This window comes from Erpetoichthys calabaricus, chromosome 18 (assembly GCF_900747795.2).
Source record: "Erpetoichthys calabaricus chromosome 18, fErpCal1.3, whole genome shotgun sequence".
Classification (NCBI taxonomy): Eukaryota; Metazoa; Chordata; class Cladistia; order Polypteriformes; family Polypteridae; genus Erpetoichthys; species Erpetoichthys calabaricus.
Genome location: NC_041411.2, coordinates 5,799,526 through 5,812,329, shown reverse-complemented (window position 1 = coordinate 5,812,329; position 12,804 = coordinate 5,799,526). Strand labels below are relative to the sequence as shown.

Sequence of the window (12,804 nt, the reverse complement as noted above, 5' to 3'; positions counted from 1 at the left end):
CATTTTCTGAACATTAGAACAATTAGATGAGAACTGACTATTCAGACCTACAAATATCATCAATCCCCATTCTCTTTATATGTGGGTGGGGTTTTAAAAATCCTCAAAATGCCACTTTGTTCCACACCCCTTGGTACCGTATTCCATACGTTGATAGTCCGAGAATAAAAAATATTTATAAGACCTCCAGGTTATGTTTGTGTTACTTGTGTAACACCGACTTTGTAAGAGACTCTATAAAACTTTTTATTAGCTTCTTTATTGGTAATATTGTGATAAGAATGAGTAAATAATAACAATAATAGAACAAATTTTTAATTGACGATCTCGTTCACTCAAAATGAAATCACGCCCTCTAAAGGTTAAAGAGGGGTAAAGCACACCCTTAGCCTACGCTCCTCCCTTCAAGTATCCCTTGGGCGATTTTAATTGGTTGGAGGGAACAGATACGGTGGCTGATCAATACCTACTACTGCTATGATGATGATGGCAAATGTTTTCACTTAAAGATGATACTTTATCTGAAGCAATAGTTTTATAGTAGAATAAATACGCAATAAATTTGCACTAACTTTACGGTACTTGAATAATAAATACGCAATAAATTTACACTAACTTTACTGTATTTGAATATATGAAATCATTTGGTAAAATACACACTTCAAGCCGTAAAGTCATTAGGCTGCGGTTTTAATTGTAAATTAATTACCCCATCATTTGACAACGAGGTACCTGGTTTCATAATAATAATAATAATACATTTTATTTATATGGCGCCTTCTCCGTCTTAAACTTAGGACACAGCCACAACATTAATACACAATAATGTGTACAAGTGTCTTAAAAACGTTAATGCATTACAGTCCAAAAACTTCACATACAGAAACTTGATCATCAAAGCGCCTTACATTACGTGAAATAAAGTAACATTAGTTAAGAGTTGCTTTTGTTCAAAGCCCACGAACTATAATGATGTAACGACAAGTTAACAGTACCTGTACATTTGAACAGACGACAGAAGAAAAAAACTTATTCAGAAATGTGAATCGAACAATAATTTAATAACTTAATTAACGCACAAGCAACCGCTGTTTTCTTATGGTTATTTATGAAGCGATTATTTAGTGAAGAACACGTAGAGATGCTTTGGCAGATCGAGCTCCTCGCAGCGGAAAGCAGGATGGAATGGGGCGGCTGATTCCGACCCGCCGATGTCTAACTATGCAAAAGACTAAAACATTACATGGGCAGGGCTGAAATCGCAGCGGAAAGCAGGATGGAATGGGGCGGCTGATTCCGACCCGCCGATGTCTAACTATGCAAAAGACGAAAACATTACATGGGCAGGGCTGAAATCGCAGCGGAAAGCAGGATAGAATGGGGCGGCTGATTCCGACCCGCCGATGTCTAACTATGCAAAAGACGAAAACATTACATGGGCAGGGCTGAAATTCTAACCCCACCCCGACCTTATCTGTCCGCGCAACCTGAGTCCCTTCTCCGCCCCGTCCCGCTGCTCTGACCTTCCCACATCTAACCGTGTAAACGAGGACAACGTTACATGGGCGGAGCTGAAATCCTAACCCCGACCATGTCTGAGCTCTGTTCCCACCCCCTGAACTCCGTCTATTTCCCAGAGTACGTATCTCTGTCAATATTGTCGTCGGAATGGGGCGTGTCTAATTTGGGGGGCGTGACGATGTGCTATCCCACAATGCCGCTCGTTCGCTCTGTATGTTTGAGTTAGAAATTTCATATCCTGAGCTGATGAGGTGTAAGCAAATGCTGAGCAGGATTTGATAACCACGACTGGGTCGATTTATGTAAGTTAAACCCAAAGTTTTAACGACCAGCCGAAGTGTGCGGTGCACTGAGTACTTTAAGCCAACGGGAAGTGCGTGCTGTGGGCGGCTTCTTTGGTGTTCGTGCTGCAAGTTAGTGTCGGGCTCAGCAATGAGGGAGAGTTGGGCAGTGGTGCTGCAGTTACGGTGTGGTATTTGTTGTAAAGCAATCACGTGCACTCAGGGTCCTTTCAGTAAAGTGAACTTTTGACGAAGCCACCGAGTTAAAATCTGCTGTTTCATTAAGACATTTCGCATCTGCACATTGGAATCAGTCGGGGTCGGTGACCTTGTGAGTTGGTATGATGCCAACTTTAAACCAGCGATTCGGTTCGTGTCACGGCTCACTTAGTAATTCATTAAGTTTCCTTCGTTCACTTTAACAGTGATGACTGCTTTGACTTAAGCGAATAAACAGTAACAGGTTTAAAAGCGTACTCGCTGTCTCACACAACAGCTGTCTTTAAATTGTGATCGCCGCTTTCTCTGGCACAGAACAGCCACATCTTTAATGGTAGTTGGGCAGAGAACACTATCTGGAGTGAGTGGTTGGACTGGCATTAAACTGTTACTAGAGAAGTAAAACAAACACCCACCCAGTCAGTCAGGTAAGCAGATCTTTTCAGGCAACTGAATCAAATGATTTGGATCACATTGGCGATCACCAGAACCCCATCATTTCGCCGAAGAGGTGGCTGTTGAAAATGTAAATATATAGATTGACTGAGGAATAGTGATTTGTTTGTCCCTAAGGGAAAATTTAGATTTTCTCAGAAGCTTAGGGTTCATGGCTTTGGCCATAACACACAACTGTACTTTATACATCAACGTCCATTTCCCCAAATTTTAACTTATTGATTTTTTTTTTATTTTTACTAGGTGGGGCTTGCCCCCTGCTCGCTTTGCTCGCCAGCCACTTTGCATCTCTGTCGCTTGCATATGTGGATTTCACTTTCACCAAACAACAAATCTTTATATTTCTCACAGATAGGCCTCTTCATTGGGAAGAAACTCTACTTTTCCGTGATAGCAACATGGATTAGACGATCTACAAGTCTCCGACTTAACGTTTAAATCAACACAATATATTCAATCTCTTTTCGCTGTTCTGTTATTTCACGAGTAGTAATTTCCGGTTGTTCGCGCGAATGCGATCTTTACTATCATTTTTCTGAGACTGTTGAATTTCCTATTTCCATTATCTCTAACCTGCTCTGCATGTGTATCGCACCAACGTTTTTGAATTCTTTACAATGTTCTACTTTGTCATCTACTCTTTTGTCTATTATTTCCGGCCCCATGCCTGGTTAAATCTCTTGGCACAAAGTCTCGTCTTGCGGGAGTTGAAAGTATCTTGATGCAAATCGTATTATCGTGACGCAAGATGGAAAACTTATGATTAGACACCTAATGGGAATTTTAAGATTAGGCACCCAAAGGGGACATTAGCATTAGGGACCTATAGGTAACTGTGCTCCTCCCCCACAATCTTGAAGGTTAGTATTTGTATTTGGGGTAGGCCAGTCTTTGTGTCCCGATAATAGACAAGTATCAAAAGTTTAAATGCCCGAAATAAAAGCTCCGTGTATGACTGTATCAGTATGCTGCTACTGGAAAATGTGAATTTCCCATTGGGATTAATAAAGTATCTGTCTATCTATCTATCTATCTATCTATCTATCTATCTATCTATCTATCTATCTATCTATCTATCTATCTATCTATCTATCTATCTATCTAAAAGTAGTGTAGTCAAAGGTTTTGTTGTACCGTCTACTAAATGTGCCCTGACAGCCCCCACAGAGTTAGCTCAGAGCTGAAGATGCTCCTCAGGTTGACCACAGTCTTGAGGATTTGAGGTGTACACACCTCAGTCAGTCTGGACGTTTGATCGGTTGGCAGTCAGAATGCATACAGCACAGGAGGTGCTGGCCATGCTCATTTCATGCCACCATTCCTCAGTGTGGTTCGTCTTCTTTATAACTTGGCTTATATAAAAGCCCACAAGTACCCGCCTGCATGGAGACAAAATCTACTGTTTTAACGGTGAGGAGTAAAAGTGAACAAACCTCCTATTTTGAAGAAGTGGTGCACACAGCAGCTTGTTTTTACATTTAATTCAACACTGTAGAGCTGGTTCTCCCAAATCGGGCCCAGTAGTGCTACTGGTGCTGCAGGTTTTCATTCAAACAACACTTTCTCAACCAGTTTTTGCTGCTAATTAACTTCGTTTAATATTAATTGATTTGGGATTCACAACTCGGACCCCTTAATTATTTTCTTTCTTAATTAGCAGCCAAACAGTAGTGAGATTCAAAATGAGCCAACACATGACCAGCTAAGTGATGTCCATCATACACTATGTGTAAATAAAGAAGGGAGAAAGTCTCTGCAGTGTTGATCTCCTCAGGTCAGCAGAACATTTGGTTGTTGGTGCTCTTAGAATAAAAGCAAATCATTTTGGAAATGCCTGCTTAAGAATTAAATAACATGTTTAATTAACAACAAGAGCCGGCTTCTAATTGAGAACCTTGTTGGAGTGAAAGTGGGAGTTGGAGTTTGAGGGCCCAGCTTAGCTGGTCATCGGTCGGCTCCCTAACTTTACATCTCAATTCTGTTTGGGTGCCATTTAAGGAAAAAAAAATGAAGCAAATCAGAGAATTGAGTCCTAAAAACAAATCAATTAAAAAGGAAAGGAAAAGAAGTCAAACTGGTCACTGATTAAGAAAAGGGTTAGCATGAAAACCTGCACCCACAGCAGCCCTCCAGGACCAGGGTACAGAGTCCCGTGATCTTGAAAATGTAAAATACTAAGGGGCTCTGCTTGCTTCGCTCGCCAACCCCCGGGTGGGCACTATGCGCTAGCCACTTGGCAACTTTGCCACTCACGTATGGGGAAGGGGAAGTACAATTTAAACAGATTGTTATTTTCTTTGGAATTGTTTCATATGCATAATAGACCTAACAATTTTACATTACAGCGAGTGATCAAACATATTGAAAAATAGTAAAACGTAATAACTTGAAAGAAAATTATATTTCATGTTGCGTTCGAGGTATTCATTGCGTTATACATTTGTTGTTCTGTTTGGCTTTGACATTAACATGCAAATGCTTTTTAAACTTACACTTACTGTAAAATTTCAGTAAAAACAATATTTGGAATTAATTTTTTGTCAATATCATATTGAATTTTGATTCCGTGTTTGGAGTTTCATCGTGACAAGGCAACGTATAACTGCCCGGGAGTGAATTTCGTTTCTTTCTCTCTAATAAATAAACTGACTTTTTTGAATGTTGGTCCCTATGATTTGTTAATTGTCATAGCAAAAGTTATTCTAACGGGAAACTGTAAATGTTTTAACACGAATGGCATATCGAGATCTCCTTTAGTGTCTAATGTTATCTTCTGAAGATGGACTACATTACCTTTCTTGTCGCCTGTTAAAATTTTACATGTCAGAAATGTTTGACCAATTTTGAATACAACTAATCTTGTCCTATTGCATAGCCCATCACTCAGACATCAATTACGCAATTACATTACGATACAGTAATCCCTCCTCCATCGCGGGGGTTGCGTTCCAGAGCCACCCGCGAAATAAGAAAATCCGCGAAGTAGAAACCATATGTTTATATGGTTATTTTTAGAATGTCATGCTTGGGTCACAGATTTGCGCAGAAACACAGGAGGTTGTAGAGAGACAGGAACGTTATTCAAACACTGCAAACAAACATTTGTCTCTTTTTCAAAAGTTTAAACTGTGCTCCATGACAAGACAGAGATGACAGTTCTGTCTCACAATTAAAAGAATGCAAACATATCTTCCTTTTCAAAGGAGCAAATAAATCAATAGGGCTGTTTAGCTTTTAAGTATGCGAAGCACCGCCGGTACAAAGCTGTTTAAGGCGGCAGCTCACACCCCCTCCGTCAGGAGCAGAGAGAGAGAGAGAGAGAGAGAAAAACAAAGTCAAAAATCAATACGTGCCCTTTGAGCTTTTAAGTATGCGAAGCACCTTGCAGCATGTCCTTCAGGAAGCAGCTTCACACAGAAGGTAGCAACGTCCCTATCGTCTAGGTGTGCGAACAGCCCCCCTGCTCACACCCCCCTACGTCAGCGCAAGAGAGAGAGAGAGAGAAAGTAAGCTGGGTAGCTTCTCAGCCATCTGCCAATAGCGTCCCTTGTATGAAATCAACTGGGCAAACCAACTGAGGAAGCATGTACCAGAAATTAAAAGACCCATAGTCCGCAGAAATCCGCGATATATATTTAAATATGCTTACATATAAAATCCGTGATGGAGTGAAGCCGCGAAAGGCGAAGCGCGATATAGCGAGGGGTCACTGTACATCCTTCTTTTAACAGTAATTCAGCCAGTGGAAAACGAAATGGTGTTAACATTTGTAGATATTCTACGTGATATTGTAAGTTGTTGTTTTCATCTTCCGCACCATCACCACCAACTGTTTCAGCAGAGTCTATGATACGCATTTAACCAATTTGACCTGTAACCGATCGATAATTTTCACGTTAATTTGTTTGACTTCATCGTTTCTCAGTACTAGGATTGCCCGTGTACTCATTTTTTCTGTTGATCACCCTTCAGGATTAAATTCTTCAATAAGATTTGAACATAATACGTCTTCTTTTATTGGGAACTTAAAATGAGGAAAACGTAAAGATTTATAAGAGGTGAGAGCGCAGGAACTGTGTCTGACAAAAGCATTCACACCAATGACAAGTGAGGGGACTGCGGGGGTGGGCCGTTAACCGGAAATGGTGGAGAGGAGGGCGGGACTTGAAAACATCTCTTGGCGATAGTCTCGTCTCAAGATTTACTTTTATAATAAAGAGACATATAAAGTGGATTCACACTATCATGGTCGTTGAAAATTATATATTTTTCATAAAGGTTCTAATCTAGTTAATTATATATATATATATATATATATTATTTATTATTTATTTATTTACTTATATATAAGTAAATGTATATTTATATATATTTACTTATATATATTTATATATATATATATAGTTAACTTTTTTGGACAGAATTTCTAGGCGCAGCCAGGGTGTTGAGGGGGTCCGGTTTGGTGGGCTCAGGATTGGGTCACTGCTTTTTGCAGATGATGTTGTCCTGTTTGCTTCATCAGCCCGTGATCTTCAGCTCTCTCTGGATCGGTTCGCAGCCGAGTGTGAAGCGGCTGGGATGGGAATCAGCACCTCCAAATCCGAGACCATGGTCCTCAGCCAGAAAAGGGTGGAGTGCCCTCTCAGGGTTGGGAGCGAGATCCTGCCTCAAGTGGAGGAGTTCAAGTATCTCAGGGTCTTGTCCACGAGTGAGGGAAGAATGGAGCGTGAGATCGACAGGCAGATCGGTGCGGCGTCCACAGTGATGCGGGCTCTGCATCGGTCTGTCGTGGTGAAAAAGGAGCTGAGCCGCAAGGTGAAGCTCTCAATTTACCGGTCGATCTATGTTCCTACCCTCACCTATGGTCATGAGCTATGGGTAGTGACCGAAAGAACGAGATCGCGAATACAAGCGGCTGAAATGAGTTTCCTCCGCAGGGTGTCTGGGCTCTCCCTTAAAGATAGGATGAGAAGCTCAGTCATCCGGGATGGTCTTAGAGTAGAGCTGCTGCTCCTCCGCATCGAGAGGAGTCAGATGAGGTGGCTCGGGCATCTGATCAGGATGCCTCCTGGACGCCTCCCTGGTGAGGTGTTCCGGGCACATCCAACCGGGAGGAGGCCCCGGGGAAGACCCAGGACACGCTGGAGGGACTATGTCTCCCGGCTGGCCTGGGAACGCCTCAGGATTCTCCCGGAAAAGCTAAAAGAAGTGGCCGGGAGAGGGAAGTCTGGGCATCTCTGCTCAAGCTGCTGCCCCCGCGACCCGACCTCGGATAAGCGGAAGAGGATGGATGGATATATATATATATATATATATATATATAGTATATAAATAAAAATATATATGGAAAAAGGGGTTCTTACACATGGAGAACTGAAATTTAAAGTGTGTTTTGTAGCATCCACCTTCAATAAAAAGTTTGTACGTTTTATCCCAACGGATGCCACCATTTTAGGCTTGTAGTGGAGTGTAAAATGAGTGACATCTTAGCATATAAATTGGTGAATATTTTCTTTGTCATTTTTTTGTAAATTTAATGAGTCAGGAAGATGGACAAACAAGTTTTCTATCCCCAGAGTTTCATTGATAATGAAAGCAACATCTGGCCAGTTTTATGGATTAGTTGTTTCCTTTCTTGCTTTTTTGTTTGGCACTACAGAAAATACTAAAAATTTGGGGGGGGGGGGGGGGGTTGAGTTGCATGAGCTGTTTCATTGGTGAATATTACACCCAATGAAAAGGGAGTGTCATTGATGAATGGCCTCATGACGCGTTCAGGGATGTTTGTGTCAGGAGCTGCTGTGCACTTCTTAAATGGACTTCCTCTATCATTATGATGTGGTTTGAGAAACTCTTAAACATCGATTTTAAGATAAAGTTTACGACATTCTACTTTAATGATGAAAACATTTGTGAGATTAAAGTAGAAATTTTGTCTGTCACGATGCACTAAACTCAAAGGATAAAGTGGAAATTTTGAGGTTAAAGTCGAAATTCCGTCTTTATTTGCAAGTTAAACTACGAGATTAAAGTCAAAATTCCATCTTTTTTTTCGTGAGATAAACTGCGAGATTAAATGTCGAAATTTCGTCTCCAACGACACAGTAAACTATGAGATCAAAGTGGAGATTTCCAGATTAAAGTGTAGAGAAAAGCCAAGCAAAATGACACCTTTTATTGGCTAACTAGAAAGATTACAATATGCAAGCTTTCGAGGCAACTCAGGCCCCTTCTTCAGGCAAGATGTATCAGGCCCCTTCTTCAGGCAAGATGTAATGATTACATCTTGCCTGAAGAAGGGGCCTGAGTTGCCTCGAAAGCTTGCATATTGTAATCTTTTTAGTTAGCCAATAAAAGGTGTCATTTTGCTTGGCTTTTCTCTACATTCATAATGGCTAACACGGTACAACACCCTAGTACTACAGATTAAAGTGGGAATTTTTAATTTTAATCACGAGATAGACCTTGTTTTTTCTTCACCTACTTTTTTTATTTTTCTCTTTGGCCTTAAGTTTATAAATATTGGATCATCAGATAATGAGTCCATTTATAAAACTTCATAAAAAAGAGCATTTTTTTTTTTTTTTAAAAAAGACGTGTCACGTTTTTCAAAGCTCTTCTAATTCAAAAGTCATTTCTCCAGCGTCATTTTCTGCTGTTGTCCTCCAGATAGAATGGCTGTCCTGAGAGTTTGCTTCAGTCGCAGACTGCTGCTGCTGCCGGCTGTCCAGTGGACTTGGTCATCCCGTTGTCAGCCGTCACAGTCGAGACATGCATCCTCGTCACATTACAAAGCTGTGATCTTCGACATGGGTGGTGTTCTCCTTCCCTCACCATACAGGATGATGGCAGGTAATGTTAGAGCTTTTATTGATGTCCTATCTGCAGAAAAAGGCACTCGGTTTAGAAAATAGGAGTGAGGCACAGGAGAAGGAACAGAGTCGAGGTGACGTGAGGGCCAAAAAGAGAGAGAGAGCGTCACAACCAAAGTGACAAAGATTTATTTTTAAAGGAAATGACAGTGACTTAGCCATGTAATCCAGCACGCTTTGCCATGCTTTACTTTTAGTTTAATGATTATTATTTGTAATCATCTCCGAGACCTCTAAAACAAATTTCTTTGTTTTTAAGAATGGGAAATCCAGCATCGCATCCCTGCAGGCACGGTGGTCCAAGCGATACGAACTGGAACTGAGAATAATGCCTGGACGAGGTACATGAAGGGACAGCTTACTGCTGCTGAGTTTGTCGACGCCTTTGGACAGGAGTGCACCACCATTGTGAGTTGATGAACTTCTGGTCTGTAGACACACACGTTAGTGGGGTTACCTGTTCTTTTGTACTTTTTGTAGCCCATGTAAATACAGTACACAAGATCTTCACAATACTAAAGAAAACGTCAGCAAATGGTGGGCATCGGGAGGCTGTGCGATGCTTTCAACGTACTCTTTAGTTGCAGTATGTGCTGTAAGAGTAGGTTTAAGGTTGGCCTGTAATGGCGTCTCAATTAGTGCATTTCTCTATGATGTGTTGGGTGTGCTCACCTCATTACACAGCCATCAGACCTTACTTTATTCTTGGTTAATTTGTATTGCCTAATTTTATTTTTATATCTTTCTTTTTTCTTTATCCTGTAAAGCTCTTTGAGGTACATCATTTGTAGGAAAACGTACTATAGAAGTAAATGTTGTTGTTGTTGTTGCACGTTTGTCTTTCTTCACCCACCCTTTTTATCCAATACATCAGATTTTAATGTTGTTATATTTGATTGTAACATAATGGTTGGCCTGGTGAGAGAGGGTATTGTAGGCAAGAAGAGATGGCAAAGGGCACAGACAGGGTCCACAAAGGGTCTAGAAATTGATGGAAAATATGTCTGGGGCTGAGGATTTTTGTTCTTGGAAAGAGTCAAGAAGACAGACCCACCTAAGGGAGAGTAGTAAACCTTGCGTGTGTACATTTGCTAGGTGTCCTAGAAGATAATACAGGAAGATATCTTACGGTGGAAGCGTGTAGTGCTCTCTTAGGACACTAGGGAGTGGTCGTCAACTTCTTCTTCTTTTGGCTGCTCCCATTTTGGAGTCGCCCCAGCGGATCATCTGTCTCCATCTATCCCTTTACTGCCACACTGACTGCCTTCATGTCCTCCTTCACCACATCCATAAACCTCCTCTTTGGCCTTCCTCTTTTCCTCTTGCCTGGCAGTTCCATCCTCAACATTCTTTTCCCCGAAGTACCCCTCAATCTGTGCTCTGCATGTGCCCAATCTTCAATCTTGCCACTCTCTCTCGGTCACCAAACTATCGTACTTGTGTTGTCCCTCTAGTGTACTCATTTATTCTCCTGTCTGCACTCATTACTCCAAGCGAAAATCGTGGAATCTTCAGCTCCACCACTTGTAGCTCTGCCTCCTGTTGTCTCTTCATACATGGCTGGTCTCGCTACCGTTTTATAGACCTTCCCTTTCACTCTTGCAGTTACTCTTCTATCACAAATTACTCCTGTTACTCTTCTCCACCCAGTCCACCCTGTACTTCACCTCTTCACCGGACTCTCCATTGCTTTGGAACCCAAGTATTAAAATTTGTCTACCTTCACCTCTTCTCCCTGTAGTCACACCCTTTCCGCCACCTTCCCTTACTCCTCCTGACTCTCATTCCCCTTCTGTCCAGTTCATACCTCCATCTCTCCAGGTTTGCCTCCACCTTCTGTCTACTCTCACTACAGATGACAACGTCATTCATGAACATCATAGTCCTTGGAGACTCCTCTCTGATCTCATCTGTCGACCTGTCAACACACATTAGGGACAGACGTGCTAAAAGTTATTAAGGACACTTGTAGGGATGATGCAGTGTAGAAAAGGTGTGGGTCTGATAAGAGAGCGCGAGAGCTCAGTTGACGTCACCAGGAAGCGGACCGCTTGCAGTGTTCAGAGATGTGACTGAAAGGAGTTTCTCCTGTTAGCCCCGACTGCAGTGGAACACTTCAAAGTAAGATGTTATGGGTTCACGGCTGACCAACGTCAGCTGCTAAGAGTGTCAGTCGGCGAACTGAGATGTGTCGTGGTGTTTGTTCACTTGGAGACGAGGATGAGATTTGCACTGTGGACCTGCAAACTTTTGAAGGGAAACCAGTTGTGGTGCAAATCCACGACAATTCAAAACCATCGAGAGTGCACCCATATAAGGTTCTTTACCATTCTCCCCACCTCCTTACCAATTGGGGTAACCAGTGCAATGTGGGACTGTCTTTCCACTTTTAGGGTTTAACACAGAATACCAGTAACAAATTTGTAGCAGACAGTCTCAGACTGGAAGGAATGGGCCCTGTATGGCCCATACCCCTTAAAAAACAACAGCGGACTCAAGGCTGGGGTATTCCAGCCTCCAGAAGTGAGTCCTTGCATATGTCCTTGAGTGGGCCAGTGTCTCATTGAATGTAGAGTTAGTAGGAAATTAGAAAGCGTGAGAAACCTGGAAGGTGGGACATTTAAAGGGTAGTGCTTTATTGCAGCACAGTGTGGTGGGCAAGTGGGTGAGTCGCCATTATTTTTTGGATGAGTACAAAGCATGGAATGCAAAGTCCGGAGACTGCAGGATTCATTTTGTTTTTGTCAGGTGTTTGCTTTGTATTCTCCGTTTGTTGCTCCATCCAGGTTTTGGCCCTCTTTGCGTCATTCTAGGCATGATGACATTATGAGAATGCCCAATATCTTTTCCAGGTTCTTTTAATTAGACATTAAACACTTTTAAGTTCAACTATTATTGTAATAAACTACGGTCACGTGTGTTGCAGGGCTTTAGAAACATCAAACCAGGACATTAGAAGCATCGTGGTTGTGATGAAGGCTGAATTTGGGCAGACTGGTCCTCTTGCTTTGCTGTCAGGTGCATCTTTCACACCTTCCTGTTATATTTTCAGAATTAATGGTTGGCTCTTTTCATTCTCTGCAGGCAGGCCGACCCTTCCCTGCTGATTCTTTTCTTACCAGTCTAACAACAAACCACATGGCCAAGCAGCTCCCTGCCATGACAGAGGCCATTCAGTGCATCAGAAATGAAGGACTGAAAACTGGCCTGCTGAGTAACAATTTCTTCTTGCACAATGGAGCCAGCTATCTTCCAGTGGACAGAACCCAGTTTGATGTGGTGAGCTAATGGTGGAATCCAAAAATAGTAGAATTTTGTTAGTCTGTAGATTTTCAGTAGTTCAAAATGTGACAGACATGGTGGCCAGGGTGTGAGGCTTCCATGATCACCATAAAAAGCAGGCCTGGACCTTCACTGGCCAGCCTGGAAGAGGCTCACTCCACCAGCTACTATCT

The 12,804-nt window shown here is 42.0% G+C and overlaps 1 protein-coding gene across 4 annotated transcripts in view; it reads left to right on the top strand.

Moving 5' to 3' along the window:
* The first annotated feature begins 1,694 nt into the window (after positions 1-1,694).
* LOC114669145 (acyl-CoA dehydrogenase family member 10-like) overlaps positions 1,695-12,804 on the top strand; it is a 195,828-nt gene continuing 184,718 nt past the window's right edge. For 3 of the 4 annotated variants that reach the window (XM_051921215.1, XM_028825278.2, XM_051921216.1), the window contains exons 1-3: positions 9,151-9,329; positions 9,609-9,757; positions 12,434-12,628. In XM_051921215.1, the coding sequence (XP_051777175.1) occupies positions 9,152-9,329; positions 9,609-9,757; positions 12,434-12,628 (522 nt within the window). In that variant the 5' untranslated portion in view covers position 9,151. Of the gene's footprint in view, positions 1,824-9,146; positions 9,330-9,608; positions 9,758-12,433; positions 12,629-12,804 lie in introns of those variants that run through there. The other variant, XM_028825277.2, reaches the window with a different exon arrangement.